The 25,120-nt window shown below is 42.4% G+C and overlaps 1 protein-coding gene across 1 annotated transcript in view; it reads right to left on the reverse strand.

Moving 5' to 3' along the window:
• NRXN3 (neurexin 3) overlaps nt 1-25,120 on the reverse strand; it is a 967,492-nt gene that overhangs the window by 896,166 nt on the left and 46,206 nt on the right. Inside the window, exon 2 of the mRNA XM_071426717.1 lies at nt 18,406-19,656. Coding sequence (XP_071282818.1) covers nt 18,406-19,114 — 709 coding nt within the window. The 5' untranslated portion in view covers nt 19,115-19,656. The remainder of the gene's footprint in view (nt 1-18,405; nt 19,657-25,120) is intronic.

The following is a 25,120-nucleotide window of genomic DNA, read 5'->3' on the forward strand; positions in this document are numbered from 1 at the left end:
AGAGAGCTGATAAATTCTGGTACACATTCATATAAAATGGAAGAAGGAAGGAGGAGTGGAGGGCATTTAGACATCTAGACAAGTATGACAATCCAAACACTGTCATTTGGTAAAAGATGAGCAGGTAAATCATTGCCTTGTACCACCTAACCCTGGATATTAGGCAGCATACATAGGGAAGTAATAAAAAACTCCACAGTTGCAAAAATAGGTCAATAGAAACCTACCACATGCAGTACATAGAGAAGCAGATGAAGCACTTGCTATCTTCCCTTGTAACAAGTCGGTCATGGAATATTTGTATTAGGAAAATGTACAGAAGGAGATTTATAAGGACTTTTTTCAGCAGCCACCAGCTGCTGGTTATCAAAAGTCTGGTGAGGAAGCCTGCCAGCTTGGAGGTATAGAGCAACAGGATTAATATTTGATCCAGATACTGATGACTTTCCAGTGAGAGAACAATTGAGTGCATCTTCCTGGCTGCTTATGTCATGTTGCATTTTAAGGACATTTTGCTTATCAGCCATGCCACAACCACAACAGAACCCTATAAAAGAAGCAGAAACACTGTGTAGACCAGCCCTGAGTACTTTCTAATCCAGGATATTATTGTAGCTTCATCTCCTTCCCAGAGCACAGCACTCACCACTGCAGACAGCTCAAGTGTCTATCTGTGCCTTACAGTGATATTGCTCTGTTTCTATTGCCCATGGAGTAGTCATGGCCATTGTCACTGCAGTGAGGACAATAAGGAATATTCTTTTTCTCCAGGATTAGCCATAAGAATTTGAGGTAAAAACATGCGATCCCATTGTTTTATGGTGCCTAGAATATATTGAATATATTACCTTGGTCATGTTCTAGAAGGCCACAGGTGAACTCTAACAAATAGCATCAGTTCTGCACACCATCAGTTGAGAAGCACCAATTCCTTCTCAACAGCGTAATACAACTTAAACCCTAGAGAAAAAGTAGCTATCCAAGAGGGGATATTGCCTATCAGCCATAATGTCCATGAACTTAATAGCTTGTTATGAGTGAAAGAGAAACTGTTGTAGCTTCTATCTACCAGGGAAGTGGATCACTATTCTACTCCAAATGCTGAACCCCTTAAAGTAACATGAAAAGTAAGGTAAAAAAAAAAAAAAAGTAGGCCTTATATGACGAACACTGAGGTCAACAGGATCACTCCAAGGTATATCCCACAGACTTAAGCTTGGTGAGGTCAAAGACCCACTTCACTAGTCTGTACCTCACACAGAAGACAGTACATGTGCATCTGCTGGGTTCGTTCAGACCCACAAGAGGGAAACAACCTCCCTTATTATTTGGCATAATGGAGCATGAGCAAAAGCCACTTCTTCACTCCTACATAGTCTCTTGAATGACTCACAAAGAAAGCAACACCCACTTCTATTGGGGCACGCTTTCTTAGGAGTGACACCCTGAAAAAGAAGGGGGGAAAGATATAAAAGATTAAACTGGTCAAGTAGCTACAGCCATACTGAATTTACAAAAGAGGGTGAGTCTGTTTCCAAAGATTTATTCACTAAACTCTGAAAGTACTCCTAATCACCACTGAAAATGTGCAGGTGAATAATGTGTGTGGGCTGTATTATCAGGGAAGAAGACAACTCTTATCCACCAATATCTCACTGAACTTCAGGTTGGAAAGAAAGTTAAATCTATTGACCTGAGAATTGCATTCACTGCAATTCAATGATAAAATGCAAAACCCTAGAAAGGACAAGTTGGGCTTTTGGATATTTCAGAACATTCAGTCCAGTTCTGAATTACAGCTATGAAGTCTCAAGTGAGCATTAGCAGTGCTTTCTCACTAGATTTTACTCTTCACAGTCTTTCTCCATACCAGTATGGAAAGACATTTTCCATTGTCTCAAATGCAATGACCACCTTCTAACTGACTTCAGATCCCTCAGCAGTGCACAGCCTCATGGCATATACAGTATCACTGGTTTGCTGGATACTGGCCAACTACTGGCTATTTCTGTCAAGGTCTGAGGCAGGACCTTTGCAATCATCTTAGAAAATACAGGACTTGGCTCCACTACCAATGATGATCAAGACAGCCTTGGTGCTGCTGTGTCAGCCCATGAGTGACATCAGCCCTGGCTGTTTTCTGCCTGCTATAGTTTCCACATGAGTCTTTGCTTTCCTGTCTGCTACACTAGGCACTGAATGAAGCCACCTCATTTGGGAGCAGGAGGCCAGAGCTTGTCTCCAACAGGACCTTCAAAAACTGCTCCAGCAGATGGAGCTTTTACCTTGTATCTTGCAATTTACAGTTTTGTGGAAAATGACAAGTCAGGCATCTGCTCTTTTCTGAAATTCCACACAAAAGAGAAACCTGTTGTGTTCATCCCCTGTAATGATTAATCCTGGAAAATACACAACTCTTAAAACTGGCAGGGCTTTGAATCCAGAGAGGTCAGGAGGAGTCAGTTCAGACAGATGGCATTGGAGATAAGAGAGATGAGTATTTTCTCAGAAATTAGTTTTGTTTGAGTGCATTAGCAATGTTCCATTATCTAGTTCTCTATCCTAAGGCCTGGAGGGAAATGAAAGAAGGTCACATCACCTTTCTATCATCCTATTAAAAGAAAGGGAGATCCAAAGTTCCTACATCTCTTCTAATTTCATTTATGAGGAATGTGTAGGCCAAATAGGATCCATACATCTAAAGACCTAGAAGATTTCACTCCTCAAAGCCAAGAGCAGAGGAATAAGAAAAAAAAAAAAAAAGACTGTTGTAGGAAAAAAGATTCATGCATCACTGCATTCTTCTTTTATTTGGCAAGATTCTTGGAACACATTAGTCAAAGGCTAGGAAGGTGTGAAGAGTGTGTCTCTAGTATCAGGTGGCAAATTCCAGCAAGGGAATCAGGTGTCAAAAGGACGGAGATTTAAATTATGTTCATGGAAAAGATCCTCAAAGATGTGGACACTTGACCCAGCTGAAGACAAATACTAGAATGCAAACATGGAAGTGCAGCTTTCCCTTCCAACTGAGTGTCTTGAAAGCTGATCAGTTTTCCATGCTTGGACAGCTTTCCTGCTACAATCACACAGCAGGACTGGGTTTTCCCTTGCTGACTCGCTCTCTTTCTCTCCAGTTGCAAATCCCAGCCCCCAGCTTTCCCTCACAAAGACAGTTTTGCCTCCCAGTGCCAGTATGCAAAAGCCAGCCTGGCCAGTCGCAGCCAGGAGGCTCTTCCCCTGCTAGCCATGATCATCTTGACAGTTCTGCTTTCTCCTCACATCATCCATCATCTCTCTCACTGCACCTCCCCACCCTGGAAGCAGCCTCCTCCATCTACCACTTTAGGGTTGGGGGCAAGAACAACAATGATCAATGCCAAAGTCAGAGCACATACTCCTTCCTTCCTTCTCCCACTAGATTGATAAGGCAAACAGAGCCAGGGTCAAGTCTGGATGGGACAATTAGGCTGGAGGAAAAGCTGTGAAAAGCAGCAGAACCATAAGCTGCTCATACAAAAAATCAGCTCATACTTCTGCTCTGAGAAAGGAACAGCTGGAGTGTTGATGTTTAGGTGTGATTTGGCTTAGAAAAGACTGCTAGAAAGATTTAAGGAAAAGATCCACATAGTCACAGGTCTGCACATCACTTTCCAAGCATCCATCATGGAGATAATAGCTGTACAAATACATCTGAGTCTGGACTGGCCACTTGCTTCTGTGTGCGTATCTTGGGATCCAGTTTGACAGCGCTACCAACAAATGTCACTCCTGATCTTGGGATTGCCCATTTGTTTAGATCTGTTTCCTTCTGGCCTAGTTCTGATGATGAGTTTTATTGCAGACATAAAGGAATTCCACTGATGTGGTTCTTCACAGCACCAACAATTAATTTGTTGTGCATTGCACTAAAATAATTCATACATGCTTACAGCTTCAAACAATTTAATTTAAACAGCTTCCACAATAAATGCCAGTCAGAATTGTTAGTTACCCTGAACAGAAGAGTCTTACTCATACTCCTGTATGCTATGCAGTAAAATGGAGTACTGCTGGAGGACACCATGGTTAAATGCAGTTTATCACAATTACATAGAAAATAAGAGAGCACTTTTGGGCTAAAGAGCATCTAGTCATGTTTTCTCATTATGTTATTGTTTCCAACATAAGCACAATGTCATCATGCTCCATCTGCCACCATCTACATTCCACACTGAACTTGCTGCTCACTTGGGTAACTGTTCTTTGCAAGGCAACTTTGTTTTCAAGGGTAACATTAGAAATGGGGCATACTGGAACCATTTTTAGTGTCTAAAGAAGAGATTTTTGGGCAACAAACACAGAAAAAAGAACTCTTAAAAAATTTAAGCTGCTCAAAGTGAGTAAAGCTAATAAAAGAAAAGGTCTTTTCAGGAATCCATTTTTCCATGGGACTTTGTCTCTGCTCCTGTCTTGGACAGGTGTACCCTTTGCTAGGTAAAAACCTGGGTGGCAAAGCTCCAAGAGTGGGAGTGAATGGAGTTATATCCAGGTGGTGGCCGGTGACAAGTGGGGTTCACCAAGCTCTGTATTGGGACAAGTTGTGTTAAGTGTTTTTATCAATGATCTGGATGAGGGGATCAAGTGCAGCCTTACTTTGCAGAAGACACCGAGTTTGGTGGGAGTGTTGATCTGCTGGAGGGCAGGAAGGATCTGCAGGGGAATCTGGATGGGGTGGATTGATGGGTTGAGGCCAATGGTATGAGGTTTAACAAGGCCAAGTCTCAGGTCCTGCATCTGCATCTCAACAACTCCATTCCTCACTGCAGGCTGGGGGAAGAGTGACTGGAAAGCAGCCCAGAGGAAAAGGACCTGGGGGTGCTGGTCAACAGCAGCTGAACATGAGCCAGCATGTGCTCAGGTGGCCAACAAGTTCAGCAGCATCCCAGCCTCTCTCAGCAATAGTGGGCCAGCAGGAGCAGGGCAGTGACTGTTCCCCTGTACTGGGCACTCTTGAGGCCACGACTCAAGTCCTATGTTCAGGTCTGGGACACTAACTACAACAAAGACATTGAGGTGCTGGAGCATGTCCAGAGAACAGAGCTGCTGAAGGTCTGGAGAGTAAGCCTTTGGAGAAGCAGCTGAGGGAGCTGGGGGAGAGAAAAAGCCTGTAGAAGAGGAAGCTCAGATGAGACCTTATCCCTCTCTACTATTACCTGAAAGTAGATTTGGCCTAGGGGAGAATTGGCCTCTTCTCTCAAGTAACAATTGATAGGATGAGAAGATAGAGTCTCAAGCTGTGCCAGGGGACATTCAGGTTGGATATTAGGAAAAATTTTCTTTACAGAAAGAGTTTTTCAGTGCCAAGCACTGAAACAGGCTGCCGAGGAAAGTGAAAGAGTCACCATCACTTGAGGTAGATGTAGCACTTAGTGGCAGGTTAGTGGTCGGACTTGATGATCATGGATGTCTTTTCCAACCTAAATGAGTCTATGAAAATAACCAACAAAACAAAGAAGTCAAATTGAAAACTCTTCTTTCTTCATCACATATGAACAACCTTCTATACAATCAGTTCTGCTCAGCTGGAAGTTCAGCACAACAGAGTCCTGCCTTCAGTGGTTCATTGGAGCCACTCCAGTCTGGAACAAAGTTTTCAGTGAAACTTACTGTTTCTATGGACAATGAAGGCTGGACAGAAACAGAAGGTTATACAAGAGCCTAACCTTTGCAGGTTTGAAGAAATTCAAAAGGGAGGGGAAATGTAAAGCCATACTTTCTCCTATCACCTTCCATCCAAGGGTATGTTCAGTCATGTATTCAAATATTTGAAATTAGTCTTACATTTTGGTATTTTAAGTGAAATCATAAACCCTTTCTCTACTGGAAACATTTAGAGGAACTGGATCCTATCTTGAAAAGTTGTATCGGAGCACACATAAACCACAGACAGGCAAAACCATCTAAAATTTTTATTGCTACAAGTCTATTTTTCCTTATTTCTAATTTGAAAAAAGCACTAAACAGGGGAATCCATAAAGCATAGGCCAAGCAGTGCTGCCTACTGGGACGACGTACAGAACAAGCTGGTTCAAGATGGTTTCAGCGGGCCAAGTTATGAGACAACAGCCCCAAAGGCTGAACTCCTTGTTTATGGACAATCCAATTCACCAGAAAGAATAAAAAGAGTTGAAATTCTTTGAATTTCAACTGAAATTTTACAAGAATCCCTAAAATCCAATGCTCTGGTTTTAGCTTCACATTCAATGTATACCACAGTATTTTGTGGGTTTTCTAGCACACTTGGATAAAACTAGATAAACTACTACCTCGTTTAATACTTAGGGTTTAGCATTCTGGACTCCAATTTCACCTCAGGCAGCTTCTGACTTGATACCCTTCAATAATTCTCATTCTGCTTGCCTCTCAGTTTTGCCATCAGTAAAATGGAGATAGCATGCATTCCACGGTGCGGTAGAGTGATGTGAAGGCTGACTGATTTATCAGTAGTTGTGAGAAGCTTAGGAATACTCTGATGAAATGTGCCACATGTATGCACAATTTATTATTAACCTGACAGCGTTTTAGCTCTTTTATTTTCCTGCCTTGCACACAATTCAAGTGCAGGATGCCTGAAGCACATTTGAATGGATGCCATGTGGCATTTTGATTGCAGCAGGTACTACCATTTAATTCTGAAATTCACAACTTTAAGATCATATTTAAGCAGGATTTTTGCAATTAATTTTCCTTCTCCACTCACTTTCAAAAGAAGAACATTTGATTGGTCTTGGTTTCAATTCAGTATCAGATCATTAAAATTATTAAAGGCAAATGCAGGCAAGGAAAGAATCTCATGGAAGAATGTGATCTTTGGGCCAAATCTTTAGAGGTGAAAAAGGATAGAAATAAATACAATATGAAGGTAAAATAATCAAAACTGCTATTTTGAATTCCAGATCAGTCACAAGGCTTCAAGGTGCCTGAATCATTTTTCAAAATGGGACTTAAAAGTAACTTGACAAGATCAACAAATCTAAGTAGATCTGTGTTTTTAGTTCTTAGTGAAGAACATCTTCCATCAGATGAATGAAAACTTTGCTTGAATAAAGAGTAGTTGGTATATGAAGTTAATTTTGAGTATTATTTATGGGACCAGATGTACAAGAAAACATTTTATATAATGATCCTTACATTTGATATTTTCACTACAGAACAGCTCATTGATGACACAGTATCTGCAAGTTAAAATAATTCACATGCCCATATTGCAGCAGAGCTGTGCAGAAGGAAAAAACAGCTGGGCAACTGTAAGGATAGAAAGTAAAGAAGATGTAACCTACATTTTGTTTGACTCCCAGACCTGAAAAGGGGCTTAAATTGTTTTAGTCAGCTTTCCAACAACAACATTTTGTCAATTAACTAGGAGGAAACTTAAGCAATTTCAGCTCTGGAAGAAAACTAGTGGAGACTGTTACAAATGCCCCAAAATAGCACGATATAGATTCATAGATTTTTAAGACCAGAGGGAGCACTAAACAGACCTACAATATAGCAGTGACCTCCACTCTAAGTGGTAGCAAGGCTATAATTAAACACCACTGACAAATGAGTTCTGAAATCACAGCCAATTGTTCTCCCGGGATAGAGGATCTGTTACTTAGTGCTTCAGTTTAGCTATCTTTTGCCTCAGGCAAACTGGGAGTCACCACACTGGCAGCAGCAATGACAGGGAAAACATCCCAGAGCTCAAGAATGACTGTCATGCCATGCTGGTGCAGATCCCAAGTGATTTTCATAGGCAGAGCCTTGCTTATCCAGCCCAAATTTCAGCTTGGGCTAGCTGCATTTCAGAGAACACTTCTTGCACAAAGAGAGATATTTGTTAAGCTCTTCTTTGGGAATGCCTGCTGCCCAGTCCTTAGGTCTGGCTGCATTGTAAACTACTTAGGTTGAACCAACATGCTAAAAAGCTAAAAAACAATCTGCTGACAATCTCAGGCTCTCACATCAGCAGCTGTGGTGCTTCATTAATATACTCAGCTTTGCTGCCATCACTGTCACTGTTGAGAGACTGCACTGTTCAGTGATACATACTAGAAGTCAAATGGGAAAGAGCCCACTAGAGTCCTTTCCACTCATAATTATTCCTCGAGCCTTTCTTTTAGTGGAGCTCTTGACAGACAGAGGTACCTATGGAGCTGTCACTTCCAACAAACTGAAAGGATAACAGTGCTTCACACCACTCTTCTCTCCTGGGAGGCTTCAAAGGGCACCAATCTGGTCATTGCTGTATTTGTGCTCCAGGCTCCACTTGCTGTCTGCAGGCTGGAAATCTGTTCTCCTCTCTGATTAAGTTTAACCTATGCTTATGTCTCCTTTTGCCTGCTCTTCTGAACCTAACAGTTCCCACAGGAGCATGGTGGGGTTGAATCCATGGGTTTCCATTAGTTCCATTTGGTCACTGTGGGCGTATATGCCCCTTCCTTAAAACACTTCAACACTTTTGTGATATATTGCAGTTCATCAGTAGTAGATCCATATTTGGGCTAATCATGTTGGTAAATTTTAAAATAAGCTACATTGTTATGTGTAATAGACACAGAGTATTTTTTAAAAAATCAGGATTCAGAAATTCTGCAAATTAAAAACACATTGCTTTTTTCTGCAGATTGTCATCCAAATCAGTTGGGTTTTTTTCTTTTCCTAAATATTTTGATCTGAATGAAACCACCATTTTTCACAAGGAAAACATTTTCAGTCTGTCTGATTCTGATGTGTCTTAGCTGGTCAAAATGAAACTTCACATGTCTTTCAATCAAACATTCCACACCATAGGGCAGGCAAACACCAGACTGCCTTAAAGATACATTTCTGTGTCAGATGCAAAGCAGAGATCATGTGTATAGGTATATAAAGCCTCATGTCTGTTCAAAACCAATAGGCTTTGGAATTTGTTGTAGATGTGTTCATTGATGCAGCTGAGCCACAACTGAGCATTTCAGCTTAAGTAATGAAGGAAAAGAAAATGTAGGAGGAGGCAGCCAGCAAGTGAAATTACAAATTGATCACTTGAGCCCTACTTGTTTTTTTCAGTGAAGAAAAAAAAGTCAGATCTCCAACAACACAGTGCCCACTAGAGGAACTCTGAAGAAAGAGGATTTTGCCATTTTCTGCAGCATCCGATGTTTACTCAACAGGTCTTCTACACAATAAACTTATAGTCATAACAATATCATCATATTTCAAGCTCTGGGATCACACAGCTACCAGTACCTAATCTGCCAAATTTTCAGCTAGAAATGCCTGTATGAGTTTTGCCCCACCTTTGACACTAATATAAACCTACCTCTAGCTCTGGTTATCCTGAGGGATATAGCAATGCTACTGCTTCACAATGGCAATAATATCCATCCCTAATCTTTCATGTTCACTGATCTCCTGTTATCTTTCCTAAAGTCAAACTATGTGAATTACAAGGACCTACACAGATCTCCCATTACGCCAGAGGTCTGGTAGGCATCATGCAGGGTAGTTGCTTTTGCACAGCCCCCTGCCTCCTACCACACCAAGTTCCAGAGCAGGTCTCAGAGAAGCCACAGAGCAAAAGGCAAAAGACAGAAGTGAAAATAGAGAAATTCTGGTTACTTTACCAGCTTTTTCCTTTAGGTAGTCCTAGACAAGAAATTTAATCACCTTTCCTCTGCACAAACTTCACCTTTTTCTTTTTCCCTTTATTTTTTTAATCAGCAATTTATTAAGGAATGACTCCACACACTTCTTCCTCATTTAAAAAAAGTCTTTGAGGAATATAAGAAATTTCAACCACATACAGAAAGATGCTTAAGGAGTTCAGCTGCAAACACAACTGATCTATGAAATTTGCAGATTACAACACTAGCCACTCTCTTCATGGCTAGCCATTCCTCAACTCTTGTTCCTGACCAGCCTCACTGGAGAAACGTGCCTTTAGTTCCAAGGATTTCTCCTACATTACCTTGAGGAGAAAGGTACTGAGAGGCTCTCCAACCCTGAAAGCCAGACTTGCAAGATGGATGCAGCAGGAATAACCAGAAAATCAAACACATGCCTCTGGAGACACACCAAAGATTCGGAAATCTCAGGCAGTGTCATTTTTCTCAAGTACTAAGGCAACAAACCACAAAGAAATAAAAATCCACCCAAGAGACTACAGAGGCCAAGAAAGACTTCTAAATAAATGCAGCAGCCAAGCAAACTATGAAGCCTGCCAGCACTATTAGAGATTGAAGCCTGGTTTTAACCTCAAATTCCTGGTTTTAACCTCAAATTACAGCTCAAATTCCTGTATCTACCAAGGAACTGCTTCCTCCTTTTCTGATAAAGATCTCTTGTCAAATACTCAGAGCCAAATCCAATCCATTATATTCAATCAGGTTACTTAACTGGTCAAATTCCATGAGTAAGAGGAGGAAGATCACACCTCAGAACAAAATCCTCAGAGTCAAGTATACCTTTCCTCCTTGCCCTACATTGCAAACTGCAGACAAATATACCTGCTTTATCTAATAAGCAGTCAGAGCTTTGATGAGAGGTAACAGGAAAAGCAAGGTTTTTACACGCCCTTTCAGCGCCTTAGAACCACAAAACACTGGCCAGTTTTGTGCTAATTAAACACTCAGAAACAATCCAATGGGCTTTCTTTGCTATCCTGCTTTTTATGCACAGAGGAACAGAGGAAGGGCAAGCTATGCCATTCTGCTTGGGTGGCCTTTTGTGCTCTCTTTGCTTCCCCTGACAGCACAAGGTGGAGGTGAGTCTTGAGCAAGGAGGGCGAAAGGAGCAGGCTGAAACCAGCAGCCACAGCAGGGAGAGAGCCAATGCAGACAGGTAGGCAGAGGTGGGCCACAGTACAAGGAAAAGCATCTGATCAGCATCTGAGATTCACAGCAGAGGACATTTGGGGGAGGTCAGTGGAGCACATGGGTCAGATACACCAAAAAAAAAAAAACCAAACCAACAAAACTCTCTTTCTCCTATTGCTTGTATCAGCACCCTGCAGTGCAGCATCTGCTCCATGTCACCAACAGGGAAGACTGCTGCTCAGGCTCTGTCTTTACAGCACAACTGCAGCCCGGCCTGGGAAAGGTCTGCCTACTCACAGTGTGACACTGCACAGAGTAGCAAGAAACTGGGAGATTTCTGTTAAAAAGAAAGATGAGGAGCACTCCTCAAAGATGGCCACTCAACAAAAAAAACCACCTTAATTTCTAACTGCATGTCCTAGCTAAAAAACTGACTATCAAACCAGGTCATTCTACTGGGTGTTCATGCATTATCATCATTTACTTGTCATGCTAAGATATTTATATGTCTCTATCACTGTCATACAGAAGCATATGGGATTCTTAACACCTGGAGTATAGGAAGCCCCACTGGCTACATATTTCAGATATAGAAACTGAGACACAGGGGGTAACCAGGTACATATCCTCTACAAAGAAAGGTCAATTGATTCAGTCTTGAGTCCTTCAGTCTGCCAGCAAATCACTCCAGGGACGCAGAAAGACTGTAGCAGAAATGGAAATCAGCCTCTTAGGTGCCAACACTCTTATGACCAGACCATTCAGGTTCTGCTGCCCTGCTCCACTTCTTTCATGCGTTATACCTTGGTCTCTTTTCAGAATAATGAGGTGAACAAGCGTACATGCAGGCAGGGCCTGGAGAGCTGACACAGCATAACTGGCAAAGGTGTCAGTAGCACAGAATGTGAATCCAGTGTACTCAGGTCTCAGCCCCGTTTCACAGCAAACACATTCAAATACAAATGAGTTTTTGCTTCAAGTAGATTCTGACATCCAGAGTCCTTCCTACCCCCCCACATCTACTTCTCTCAGCCCTTGGGCTGTTTTGCACCCAGTTGTCAGCTCCTGGACCTGTTTACAGATGGAGAAAGGGCAACTGCTTTGCTCTGCAGGGTGGGTTTACAATGGCAGTGAACCTGTCTGCAATGAAGGATTGTGCAAGAGACACACACATACACCAGAAGTCACATTGCTGTTTCTGGACAGCAATAACATGGCAGCTGCCTTGCTTTCCATAGGGAGAGAAAAAAGCTTTTCTGTCCATCAAGTTCAAAGTTGGTCAGCAAAGAAACAATTAAAATTAGAAGTGAAATTAGAAGGTAGCCAAGGACAGGTAGGCATTCTACCATTTCATCACAGGGATTACCACCTTCTCCTGCACCAGGGAGCACTCAGTGCTGATATTGATGTGCAGATGCTCGTCTTCTTTCAGTAGTGACAGAGTTCACTGGACAGATGCGCTCCTCCTCCGATCCTCTCCCTGGAGCTTTGTGGCACCATTTCCAGCATCCTCTAGGTATCTGGGAGGATTATTGCCCTCCATTTTTCACCAAAACATAACAAAAATTACCTTGTGGCAAATGCCCTGCACACCTTCATACCAGAATAAGGATGAAAGCAACAGCTACAGCATGTGCTGTCTTGCTTGGGGCTGTATTTACTGCTGATTGACCTCCATGACAAGCTGCCTAGCTCAGCAGAAGCCTGTACAGTAATAATATATCAACTCTTCCCTCCACTTTTATTTTTTTATGGCAAAACCTAAGGAAAATAAACCTTCTTCAGAAATCAAGTTGGAAACCCCTACACTGGAAAGAGAAATTTCAGACTTTGCTCACCTTCACATAATTATTACTAGTTACTTTCATTTCAACGTTTACTTAGTAATGCCTAAAAATTCCAGTTTAGATCCAGGCTGTGCACACTTTGGGACAGAGCAGGAGCCAGCAGGTTGGTCTGTGGGCTCACAGAGAATGCTGGTATCCAAATTCCATATATATTTAGTCCGCCAGAAGCTTGGTCATCACATTGTCTTTGCAAAAGCTAAGAACTCTTCTTTTATTCTATCAGGCAGGTAAAACCAATATGGAGCAGCTACTATAAGCAGTGTATATGAGCTATGGTTTACACTTCTATACCATTTTATAAAAGAACATTTTCATCCTGAGGCTTTTTTTTCCCTGAGTTCACTCTTCTCCATGCCCACAAATTACAGTCACTCTTCACCAGTTCCACCTTACACCAAGCAGCAATCTCCTTTGTACCCAACCACCACCTGCCTCACTTTATCAGAGGAAATGTCCAAGCTTCACCTAACTGAGGGGTTTAACATCTCTTTTACCCAAGGTCTGTGGCTGACCTGCAATCCAGCAGAAAAGGTTTGTAGCCCCATAGTGATCTATAATACAAGAGAGGGAAACTACAAGAATATAGCTGTCAGCATATTCTGTAGCCTGTATTGCAGCCAGACTATTTGAATCAGTGGCATTCACCATACAGGGTCCTGCAATCAACCTGCAGCTCCCCTGCTTTTAAAGCAGAGGAGGCTACAAAACAAATCCAGCTAGCTCTGGGAAGGGTTTGCTTAGTCCACAATTAGTGAGTGAGGGGGGTCTTTGGCATCTTCTGTGAAGGAGAATGTAGGATCTAAATTCAAATCCTGGGGCTCCTGCTCAGTTTTAATATTTATCATTAAGAATAACAAATGGTGCCTAAACTCCACCTTGAAGTTTCAAAGTGCTTTATAAACTTTAATACCTGAACACATCATCTTTCTCTGGTACTCATCTGGCATTGCATAAAAAAAATGCAACCAAACTGGAAAAAATACTATAATTTTGAATACAACAAAACAAACTTAAACCAGGAAGAATGAGCAAGCAAAAGAGATGGGGAAAACTGACTTGCTGCAAAAACTTTGCCCATACTTGCTGAAGTATGGGCAAAGTTCTTACCAGCTTTCTGCCCAGTGACCAATGCTGTGACATAAGAAGTGACATAAACCAGCAGATTTGCCCCTTGCAATATTTACTCCACAGACCTTGGAGACGATCAATTCTAGAGTTTTGCACTGGTGAGTGAAAATGTGGGCCCATCCAAAGCATGTGCCAGAACTGCCTGCTGTCCTCTAGAACAGCAGAGCACAAGACCAAATGGAGGGTCTGCAACTGTTTATTGCTGGTGAATTCAACAACCAATTTATATTCATCTATCAAGGAACATGCAAGTAGAAGCAAATATTATGGTCATGTTCATTTGTTTCTGATTACAAGATGTATGTAAATGTATATGCAAATTAAGTGAAAGCATCAGGCTCGTGGCAAAGTGCCAAACTGTTCTTTAGTGTTATGAAGACTGGGGTGGCTGGCAGGGAGATACAGTGACTGCAAGTGAGGCTGGGCAGTGCCTTCAGATACAGTCAAGGCTGGGCTGCTCTGAAGGGGCAGGAAGAGGATAAATCCTGCAGTAACTTGTCACTTTAAACGAAGCTGAGGGGCCATAGAAAAATCTGTTCCCGATGTAGTTAGAAGTGTGATAATTACAGAGCAATGGGCTCCTCTGTCATTCAGCAGGCAGCATCACCAGGAAATCTTGCTCTGTAATCAAGGGAAGAGCTGCAATCAAGCCCGTATTCAGCCTTCGTTTAGAAACAGCCCCTGCAGGCAACACAAAGGCTTCAGCATGGTGCTTTGTGAAGTTGGTGATCAACGTCTTGGTTTCTGCAACTACAAGCAGAGTTAATGCATTTCTAAGCACATCTTCTGTTCACCTTTCCTCAGAAAGTCCAGGAGTCTTGGAAGAAGGGTGAGGGTTTAGGCCAAAATACACTTGTACAGTGTTGCATTCACACTGTCCACATTTGTGAGCTCACTCTCTACACAGCAGTGTCAGAGAAAGAGAAAATTCCTTGCAAACTGACAGCGTGGTCCTGAATGAACAAATATGAATAACCCCATCTGGCTTCTACAGCACCTCAGCTTGCAAAATCTGCATGGGGAAGGTTTTTCTTGGTTTTTTTCCTCCAGAAATATGAATGTATCAAATGTGATGATCAAATTCTACAGGAACCCCATTGTCTTGGCAGCATCCTGATTCCACAGAGACTGATGAGGTTTATGAAAGTGAAGATGTCTCTGAGTTCAGCTTTCATGTCTAATGCCACCATTGCCCAGAAACATACAAATAGCTACTCAAATCAGCCATCCTTTGTACCCTACAGAGCTGTCAGATTCAGTGAACCAGTTTACTCCAGCTGCAATTAAAACTGTCTCACATTTTATTCAAAACAAACTTCCCAAAGTGCACATATTTCCACTCCCACTGTATAAACTCAGACACAGAAACTGTACCTGCTCAGCTACCATCTGGACATGTGACTGCCATGATGTACACAATCCTACCAACTCTGGGTGCACATGAAGTGCCAACATTTTTTTTGCACACTGGGGGCACATTCTGGACAGGATTCACAGTTTCATCTCAGTATGGAATGGTTGTTCTCTGTTGACATCCATCATAACTGGACCTGCACTTGGAGTTACAATAGACTATAATACTGTAAATGGAGCTTCATTCCATCATAGTACAGAAACAGCAGCTTCCACTCCCTGTTTACTTCTTCTATCTCTGGCCACAAAATAAATGAGTTTGCTATGGTTTTACCATCTGCAGACATACGTATCAGTCAATAGCCAAGTAATGGCCTGGACACTGTCAAGAGAACTCATTATTAAAAAGGTACACACTACATTTAGCTGTTCAAACAGAACTTGTTATTGATCAGATCCATCAGTTCCCAGTACAAGAGCCAACTCTGATGATGAAATGAAAATATGCACATAGACTACAGATTAGTAAATACTGTAATGGAGTGAAGGTTCCCTCCCCAAAAAGGGAGTTGTTGATATCCAGTTGAGCGACCAATCTTTTTCAAATGTGAGACTGGGAATAAAACAACCATGTTACTTCTGCATATATCCAGAGGCATGATAAACGTACAAAAACAAAAAGGAACAGTTCTGACAATAAACATTTCAGTCTCTTGGGGAAAAAAAGCAAACAAAGAAAATACAAGCTGTTTAATGGCCAATCAAGCCACAAGCAGGAAGAGCCTGTAACCAGTTCTGCCATTCCTGCCACATCCTACTGTTTATCAGTGAAGATTCTGCCACACTGGCAGAATTCAAAGACAACATCTTGTGCTTTTCAAAGTCAGACAAAAAGGTAGCTATACTTAATTTGCTTCCTGCTTTTTTTCTTGCCACTTTTCTTTGTGTGCTTGTTTCCACTTACTAAACATAAACAGCCTTTTCTTTTGGTTTTCCCACTCATCTGCACAGACACGGTAACATTTTTTTCAATGGCAGTATTTAACACACAGAAATCACCACTGCTACAGCATAAAGGAAGCAGAAAACAAGGCTGATTATAAAATTCTAACATAAACCAAATATACACCATTTAGTAATACATGAGAAAACAAGAAGAACCAAACAAGGTAATGACTGTGGAAATCTCTACATTTGATCCACTGGAAAAGTTCTCAGCACAGCATCTTCTCTGAGACTGAAAAGACCCCAGCTAACAGTGAGTTAAAAGTGTTTGCTTAAGAAGAACGTTGTGACAAACTTCTTTGCTCACCCTTAACAGCAGGTTGGGCTGGAAACTGATGAATCACTATAGAAAACAAACAGCAATGGTGACTCACGGCTTCAAACAGTAACAATAGCATTGCTTTATCCATGGTGTCTACAACAAAAATATCCCTGGATTCATTTGAAGATGTATTTCAGATTGTTCCACCCACCCAGGAAATGCAGAAAGTCCAATCCCTGAGCCCTGGTTAGAGCTCTTAAAATCGCCCCATAGGTACATGAAATTCCTGCTCACTTACAGTACTTTCTCAAGTGGTTCACTGAAAACCATACACTGTTGATGTCTTGGCAGCTCCCCAAGGAGTCTGGATCCATTAGCCCAGCAGTAGACAGAGCCTTCCATCTTTATGTTTCAGGGTCCACACACCAGTGTGGCTCTTGCAATCTTCTGTCACCACAGCATTTAGAGCTGAGGTGTGTTTGCTCCCTAAGTGTATGAGGATCAGGCTGGTGGCCCAGCTACTGAACTGCCTGGTGACACCCAGAATCCTGCCCAGCCCCATGTAACTCATGGCTCAAAAGTTCTGGCTCATTAATGGTTTGGGCTAATCAGGTCAGAGCAAATAGCCAGGAAGAGTTCTGGGTTCAGCACTTCACAGGCTCACACATCCTGTCTAAGGCTAATGTATTCTTACTGTATTATTTGGATATAAAGCCAAATTTTCTGTTATTATTAAAATCACCCTAAAATTAATGCACATATGGATGCTATGTTTATTTTCCAAACTTTTCCTTCCTATAAAAACATGTTTGCTTCTCCATCTAAACGCAGACTGTAAATGTGGAGCTGTAGGGCTTTTTACTTAGATAGCAACAGTATAAGGACTGTTTTCACCACATCTCACATTCTACAGGCTAAACTCTGGTTAATCTAGTTTCATTGCCAAAAGAAGTGAACAAATAGTAGTCGTGAAAATATATTATTGCAAATATTTCCATTTTGACAAAATTTCAGGTTGGGTTTTTTTTTCGTTAAGATTGGACACTTCTTGTCCAAGTTTCATCTTTGGTTCAAGCTCAAACTGTGGTGTTTAAAGCCAAGTATCATAAATAATGTTGTGATGAGATTCTCAGATTCCCACAGGGATTTTCAGTTTACTTAAGTCTCCTGCACATATAAAATCAATTACCATCATATTGCTAAAGACCAAAGGAAAAATCTGAAATACACTTCATCAGGCAGTTGGCATGACTTAAAACTCTCAAATTCAAATTCAAAAAGAGAGTACCAAACAATGAGGAAACATTCAAAGCCCTCTTCTCTTTGCAATACTAAGATCAATTTTAAAAGCAATTTAAGCAATTTAATCAAGGATGCTAAAAAAATCAAGGTGCCATTCAGTGATTAGTATGCAAGCAATTGAGGAAAGCATGGGGCTTCCACAGGCTAGCAACAGCTGACATCAAAAAAGTATACAATGTCCTGTCGATCAGTTATGTTAGTGATATATAGATATATATATATATCACTAACATATATATACACATATACATATATATATGGCTCCTGTTTGCTGACACTTCACTCATTTTTCAGGGACTACTGAAAAAAGCCAACCATTTATTTTACCAACACTAACCTAAGGTACTTCTTAGGTTAGTGTTGGTAAAATAAATTGGTACATTTATTTACCAATTTATGTTCTATACCCTTATTAATAAGTTGCTGATGAAATGAATGATGACGATGATGATGAAAATCTCTCCATACTACAAGTGCAGCATCCTTTCAGAAAGACACTTTGTTGCAGTTGCTCATACTCTTTATTTACTCCCATTTAATTACCTCTATTTGGAAAAAGAATGGTGGAACTTGAATTCCTTTGACAACAATCAGCAGGAATAAGAACTCTGTCATAGCTCTGCTAAACAACAAATTAACTCTTTGGATTGTGTAAAGGTTAATGAGAAGCAGGGAAGTATTCTCTTACCTTCAGAACACAGCTTGCCAGCATATCCAGTGGCTGAGCAGTCACAGTGTGGCTCGCCATCCAGAAGGAAGCAAGTGCCACCGTTTTCACAGGGGTTTTCTGAGCAAAGTCCTTCCATTTCCAGTCGGACCCCTTGACTGCCCAGGAGCTGCGGCTCAGAATTGCCATATTTAAGATCCAGGATAAATCCTTGAAATGGAGGCTCACTCAGAACACCATCAAGAGTCAAGGCAGCAGGACGGATGTCCAGCGGGACTCCCCCAATGAAGAGGTCACTGACGATGTTCATGTACTGGCGCTGTGGACGTACCTCCCCGGGCTTGGCCTCGCTGTCCAGCACCAGCACGGTCCGCAGGTGGTTGCGGCTGACCATCAGGAAGTGCCAGCTGCTGTCGTTCACCTGCTTGTCTGTGACCACTGTCGTCTCCGCACAGTCCACACTGAACTGCAGCTGGACGCGCCCATCAACCAGGGACACGCAGAGGAAGTCACAGACACCACCGTCATCAAAATAGAGAAGCAGCCCAGCAGAGACATTGGTCTTGAACTGGAAGCTGAGTTCGCTCCTAGTGCTGGCATCCCAGCGGAGGTAGCGGGCCCACTGGTTGGGGATGCCCATGAACTCCAGACCCAAACAGAGACCCAGCAAGGAGCCCAGCAGCAAACTCACCTTCAAGGTGAAGTAGATAGAATGCAGAGTGAAGCCCATTGTTTCAAGAATCTGCTCTTCCCTAGGAGAAAAAAAGAAGCCACACTACTGGGAGGAGAACCCCAGCAGTCAACACTAAATGTTAAATCCAAAAGGAAGAGAAGAAGAGCAGAGGGAGTGACAGAGAACAGGAGAGTAAGTGGAAAGTGACCCAGAGGAAGTGTCACCTCCCAAGGAAAGACCTCAATTATCCTTAGGAACCAGAGGCTTTTATCTCAGAAGTGCAGGGTACATGAAGTGACTTCTCCAGATGGTGTACTTCTCTGAAGGGCAGAATAACCTACAGTGATTTGCTTTGGTAGAACACAAAGGTGACACTGGTGTTCCAGGAGGAAGGAAAGGGAGAGCCAAAGCCCAAGCCTATATTTCTTGTTTTCTAGAAGTGGTGACAATATTGACGGAGATGGCAGTGAGATAGAAGAGAGAGTGAATTCATAAAGCACGTGAACTTCAAGAGGGCAAAAATAAAGTCAATCTTCATGATGCACTGGTGGATACCCAGCCCATAATTCACTGCTTGGCACTCACGGAGCTTGCAGGACCTGTGGGGTCAAGACAAAAAGAAAAAGGGGAAAGTTAATCTTATTACTCACCATATCTTTACTATGAAGCTTACTAACATCCTGTCCAATAACTTATTTACATTTCTTGACACTCTGGACACTTCTCCATGTGTGCAAGGCCTCAAAAGACCTTGCAAGGACATCTACATCCTTAAAACTAAGAGGCCAAAATAGAGAACTCACCAAGTCATCTGCACACATAACAACAATGAGCAATATAAAAATACACCAAAATATTTAACTCCTTTGAGGGATGCAATCTCATTGACTTTACTGGGAAATTGTGCTGGAGCTTTCCCAGTAACAATTACCTCTCCATGAAAATGCTTAGGGCAAAGACCAGAGTTCCTTAGAATTTAAAAGCTGGTAAGGGCAAGAGACACCACTAACCAATCTTCCTATTCCATTGCTTACATTATGCTTCCTAGCATACCAGGGAAGGATTAGAGAATACAACCCTGCTGTCAGCCTGTCACACAATAGCTGCTTTTACTTTACATGTCTTGCATACTTCAGAGACTCTACCATGGACCTCTGCAACCTGGAAACATGTGTTATGCAAATTATTTATGGCAACCTGCAGCTTAGATGATAGCAAACCTGTACCTTTGACGATAAAAACTGTCTAAGCACTCAACCACTTATGCTGGTCTAGTGGTTTGGCAAAAAGACCAAATTCACCCCTAATTAAGAGCAAAGAATTCCAACTGCCTTCAATGAGTTACATCTGTTAACACCAGAATTTAAGTCACTTCTGCATACTTGCATGTGGGTGACTGTATGCCTGGTGTAGGAGGATGTTTTAAGTGACAAGTAAAGGCAGTACAAAGCAAGGCACATTCTTTGAAAATTCTACCCAAGAAGAAAGCAAGTTTTCTATTAACACAGGTGTTTGTTCACAAAGTGGGTTGGACACAAGAACAGCTCTGGGAATGGCTAACATCAGCATTGATACAAAGCAGGAAAGGAGATGATGAGAATCAAGGCCTTCAGCCTCACAGAAGTTAGCATAAACACAGCTTCCACAAACTGGAACACAAATATTGTGGGGCAGTATTTGCTTGGGAAAAGTGTTTTGTGCTGTGAACCACGAGAGTTGCTCACAGTAGATGCCTTGGAACCCCATTGTCCATCTTGCTCTGAAGGAGAAGGCACACAGACACTGCACAAGTGGGCAGTGCTGGAAAGCTTCTGTTTGATAAGGATAGAGGTTGAGCTGGAGGAGAATCACTAGGAAACAGAGGGGAGACTTCACACAGTCACACCCTCACCTGCCCAGGGACCTGCAGAAGCCAAAAGTCTCCAGAGCTGTCAGTCTGACAAATTTAGCCAGCACAAAACACAAGTCGCTTAGAAAACAAAAGGGATCAATTAAAAGAAAACACGCAAGTTGGAGAGAAATGTGAGCTTTCAGTGCCCAGTGGAAACCAGGCCTGTTCCCTGCAGCTGCATGTTAGCTAAACTGCTATAAACACAAATAAAATCAAGTCAAAACCAAAGGGAAGATAATTCCTTTTAATTGTTAACAGCTTGGCTGAGGAAAATGGAAGGTGGGAAAAGGAGGTGTTAGGAGAGGTGTAAAATGAACAAAGAATTAAACACAGAATCCAATCCCTCAATTCATTTGTCTTCCAAATAATCACAGCTGGGATTGTGATTGTTCAGGGGGTTGTGTTGACTAAGTTAAGTTCATGGGGGTTCTGGGGGGTTCTGAAAAATGGACTGGGAAAAAAATTATGTGGTCCTTTCTTCTCTGTGCTCCCTAGTGGATCCACTAAAATAGCCCATGATTTATGGAGAAGAATAGAGTGAGAGAAAGGTAAGAGAGAAAGTGATGACCCAAGCCTTGAATTACTGATGAGATGGAAATAGGAACATCATAATGTGTGTAAATTAGCCAGTGATGTGCTTCCAGCAGCTCACAGCTTCCTGGACCATTTACTACCACCATGGCAAAATTCACTATTCCATCAGACAGCTCTGTGCTCAGCCTGAGCTGAGAAGGGTGACAAGCCCAGAATGGCAGCAACCATCCACAGAAACCCCAGTGCAGCAGGGCTCACACTCCACCTTTAGGCGGGGTAGATTGCACCATCTGCAACAAAAGCAGCCTCAGTTTTATACTCTTCTCTCCCTTTTTTAGAAGACCAACACTTTGATAAGCAGTGAAAGATGCTGCAAATCACAGCAGCAGGTGTGAACATTATAGATAACCACAGATGAGATGCCTATGTCCACACACAGTTCAAACTCCTGTCTGAAAAGCCTACCCATCTCTCCCAATCCCAGGATGCTGAAACCCTGTTTTACAGAGACAAATTCCAGCCTCCGTGGGTCACTTCAATCCTTGGGATATTTCAAAGGTACAATAATGGGAGTAGGCTACCTCTGTGGTACAAATTTCTGTAATGACACAAGTTCATTAGGGCAGGACAAAAGGCATAGCCAACAAGGGAAACCAGGCAGAAATGGTTAAACAAGAATAGCAGTCTTGACTGAGGGAAGCCAAGACAATTCTTTCTGTTTTGATCGAGAGAAGCCAAGGTAATACCTTTCTAGCTGTTTTGAAAGAAGACAGTGCCAGCTCTGTTTCAAAGAGGAAGACAATGCAAAACCCATGAAATATAGGTGTCATTGCTGGGTGCTTCATTGCCTTTTAGACACGACAGCTCAGATTTTGGGAAGGCTGCCCACACCCAGCCACTAGCAGGCGAGGGCCATCTGTGACTCCCCCAGAGCTCTGTCAGCGCACGTCAGTCCTGACTCACGGTGCTTCCCATTACTCCAGTTTCACGTCTCACACAGTTAAGTCTGTGTGAACAAATCCTACCACAGCAGCAGGGTCTTCAAGAGGAGCTCAGAAGACCCTGTACCCTTTATAGCAGGAGGCAGGATCTCAATCCCTACCTTGAGAGAGTAAACCCTGACACACCAATTCTGTGTCACCCATTCCCATAATGATTCTCCAAGACGTGCTGAGAATGAATAATTTTCTGCTCTTACCATTTTATTTTTAGCATAAATACTACCTTAGCAGCCTCATACAGCACACTGCTACCATAGCAATACATTACAGTTTGGGACAAAACCTACAGGATGCCCGAGTATTGTCTTACATATTTTATCTCTGAGAAATCTCATTGGCATGGCATGACCACATCCTGCACAAAAAGGGACTTCATGATGGACAGCAGCAAGCAAGTTATCTCCACTGCACTTCCAACAGCTAGTACCGCCTCCCTAGCCCACCTGAGAGCTGCAACAGTGAGGAACCTGCACAGTGAGCAGACAGCTCAGCATCTCTCACATGCCAAACCCACTGCAGGAAACACCCACTGGCACCACTGAAACGTCCCACTCACAGGGCTGACAGAGCTGCACAAGCTCCCCGGCCAGGGAAGGGAGGCAGCCCCACGGCAGCGCCGAAGGCGAGTGCTGCCTAACCACTGCACACTTTCCCAAGCCTGACAGCAGCCTATTAATGCCAGGTCAGAGCCATCTGCTCAGCAACCCACGGAGGGGGTCTAGCCCTTGCTTTGAAGTGGCTCTCAACCACTTATCAGCTGTATGCGGAGAGTGAGTGACATTATCTAATTGCCAACTAATTTCCATAATTACTGACTGGCACACTCTCTATGCTGGGTTAATATCTTTGCAAATGTCTTGCAACGCACCTGCTTAGGAAAGGGGGTGAGAAGCTGTTGCTCTGCAGCTTATTTACCCAACAGCACAGAAAGGTTGCAGGAGATGGGCTTGTCACTCCCTGTCCTCCCTCCTTCACTACCTTCCTCTCTGGCTGCTAATTGCTTTGGGATGGACTTACTTGTATTTGAAAGTGTAATTTTCAGCAGAAAAAAGAACAGAGTTAGATTAATTCAAAGACAGGCTGGCTTCCGTTGCAAACCCCTGCCTCAGCAGCCCAGTGCAAGCCTGCGTAAGTCCTGTTATTCCACTTCAGGATGCTGGAAAAAATCCCACTGCCACACTGATGGGAAAAGTTTACAGTCCACCAGTCAGATCCTCTTCCACAACCAGAACTATTCACTATGCCACAGTTTGAGCAGAAGGAAAAATATACATTGCTCACCTAAGATCCATGTATTTAATACCCCATGTAAACTCACTTTTGTCCATTCCTTCACTCTAAAACAAGCAAAATCCAATTCTTTTCTTTATTCCCCAAGCCCTAATGAAGCAGCAGTTTTAGGAAGGAGTAAGCAGGATCCTAATTTGGCTCTGCATCCACATGTCTTCCCTCAATTGGTGCAAAGTACAGCAATTAAATCATTACAGCTCTATGACATATGCTGCTCAAAAGGATACAGTAAAATTTACCCTCAATAATTGATATTAAAAGTCCAGCTTACTAACAGAGAGAAATGGGGAATTCATAGTATTTATTCATTCATCCAGTTTGGAACAACAGGCTCCTTTTGGCTAATGCTTTGAAATCTTTCTGCCTGATCTATCCCCAGCTGAACTGTGTCAAAAGACAAAGGGTCAAAGCATAAAAAAAAAATAACCCTTCCAATAAAAATGCAGATGTGAAAACTGAGTTGCTACAGTGAAACACAGAAATCTTCCCATCATACAACATCCTCAGCAAGGATGCATGCAGGGATGTTTACAGAGAACTGAGAGGGGACATGGAGGGTTTGAAATTCATGAGACTAGAGAAAACTGCAGGGGCTAATTTAGTTTTTAATTCCTCTAGCAGCATTTGCATCTCAGTAATAAATCTGGACACTGTCTTATACCCTTGCTGGGATGGAGAGGACTCTGGGGTGGTGCCAGGAACCTGAGCTGAAAGAACTAGGATGAAGATAGAGACAGAGAGCTTCTATCATCTTTCAATTCTATGATTCTTTTACCAAGGGAGATTTCAGTGGCACTATACAGCTCAGAGGGGTCACAGGTAAGGCAAGATGGGCTCTGCTCAGAGAAGAGGCTGGAAGTGAGGTCAAAAACAGGGGCTTTGCTTAGCAAAGAGCTGAACACACCTAGGTTGTGCTGAACTTGGCAGAACTTCATGGGATGCAGCATTTACATAACTGGCTGGCTGGCTGTAAGGAGAGAAACACTGATATTTCAGGCTTTATCTTGGATGTAGAGATATGTGCATATGAAGACCAGCATCTTAAAATTAGGGACTGAGGGTGACATGGAGCACCTGTTGACCTCTTCTGCATGGTTTTCAGGGATATATTACTGATGCTAGTCTCTCACATCACTGTGAAACCACACATGCCTTTGCCCTACTCCAAGCCCAAGTAGAAAACGCATTCTTCCATGTTCTTTGGTACTTTGCACTACTGATATATCTTGCAAGCTTAACTTTTCCATTCTTAAAAACTGAGTTTGAGTTACTTAATTCTTATCTAAATTCAGCATTGAGCTCCCTAGGAGACAGCTGCAAATAAACTGTATCAAGCAGAAAGCAAGA

The sequence above is a fragment of the Agelaius tricolor genome, unplaced genomic scaffold, assembly GCF_023055355.1.
Source record: "Agelaius tricolor isolate 1412-34295 unplaced genomic scaffold, bAgeTri1.0.p SCAF_5, whole genome shotgun sequence".
Classification (NCBI taxonomy): Eukaryota; Metazoa; Chordata; class Aves; order Passeriformes; family Icteridae; genus Agelaius; species Agelaius tricolor.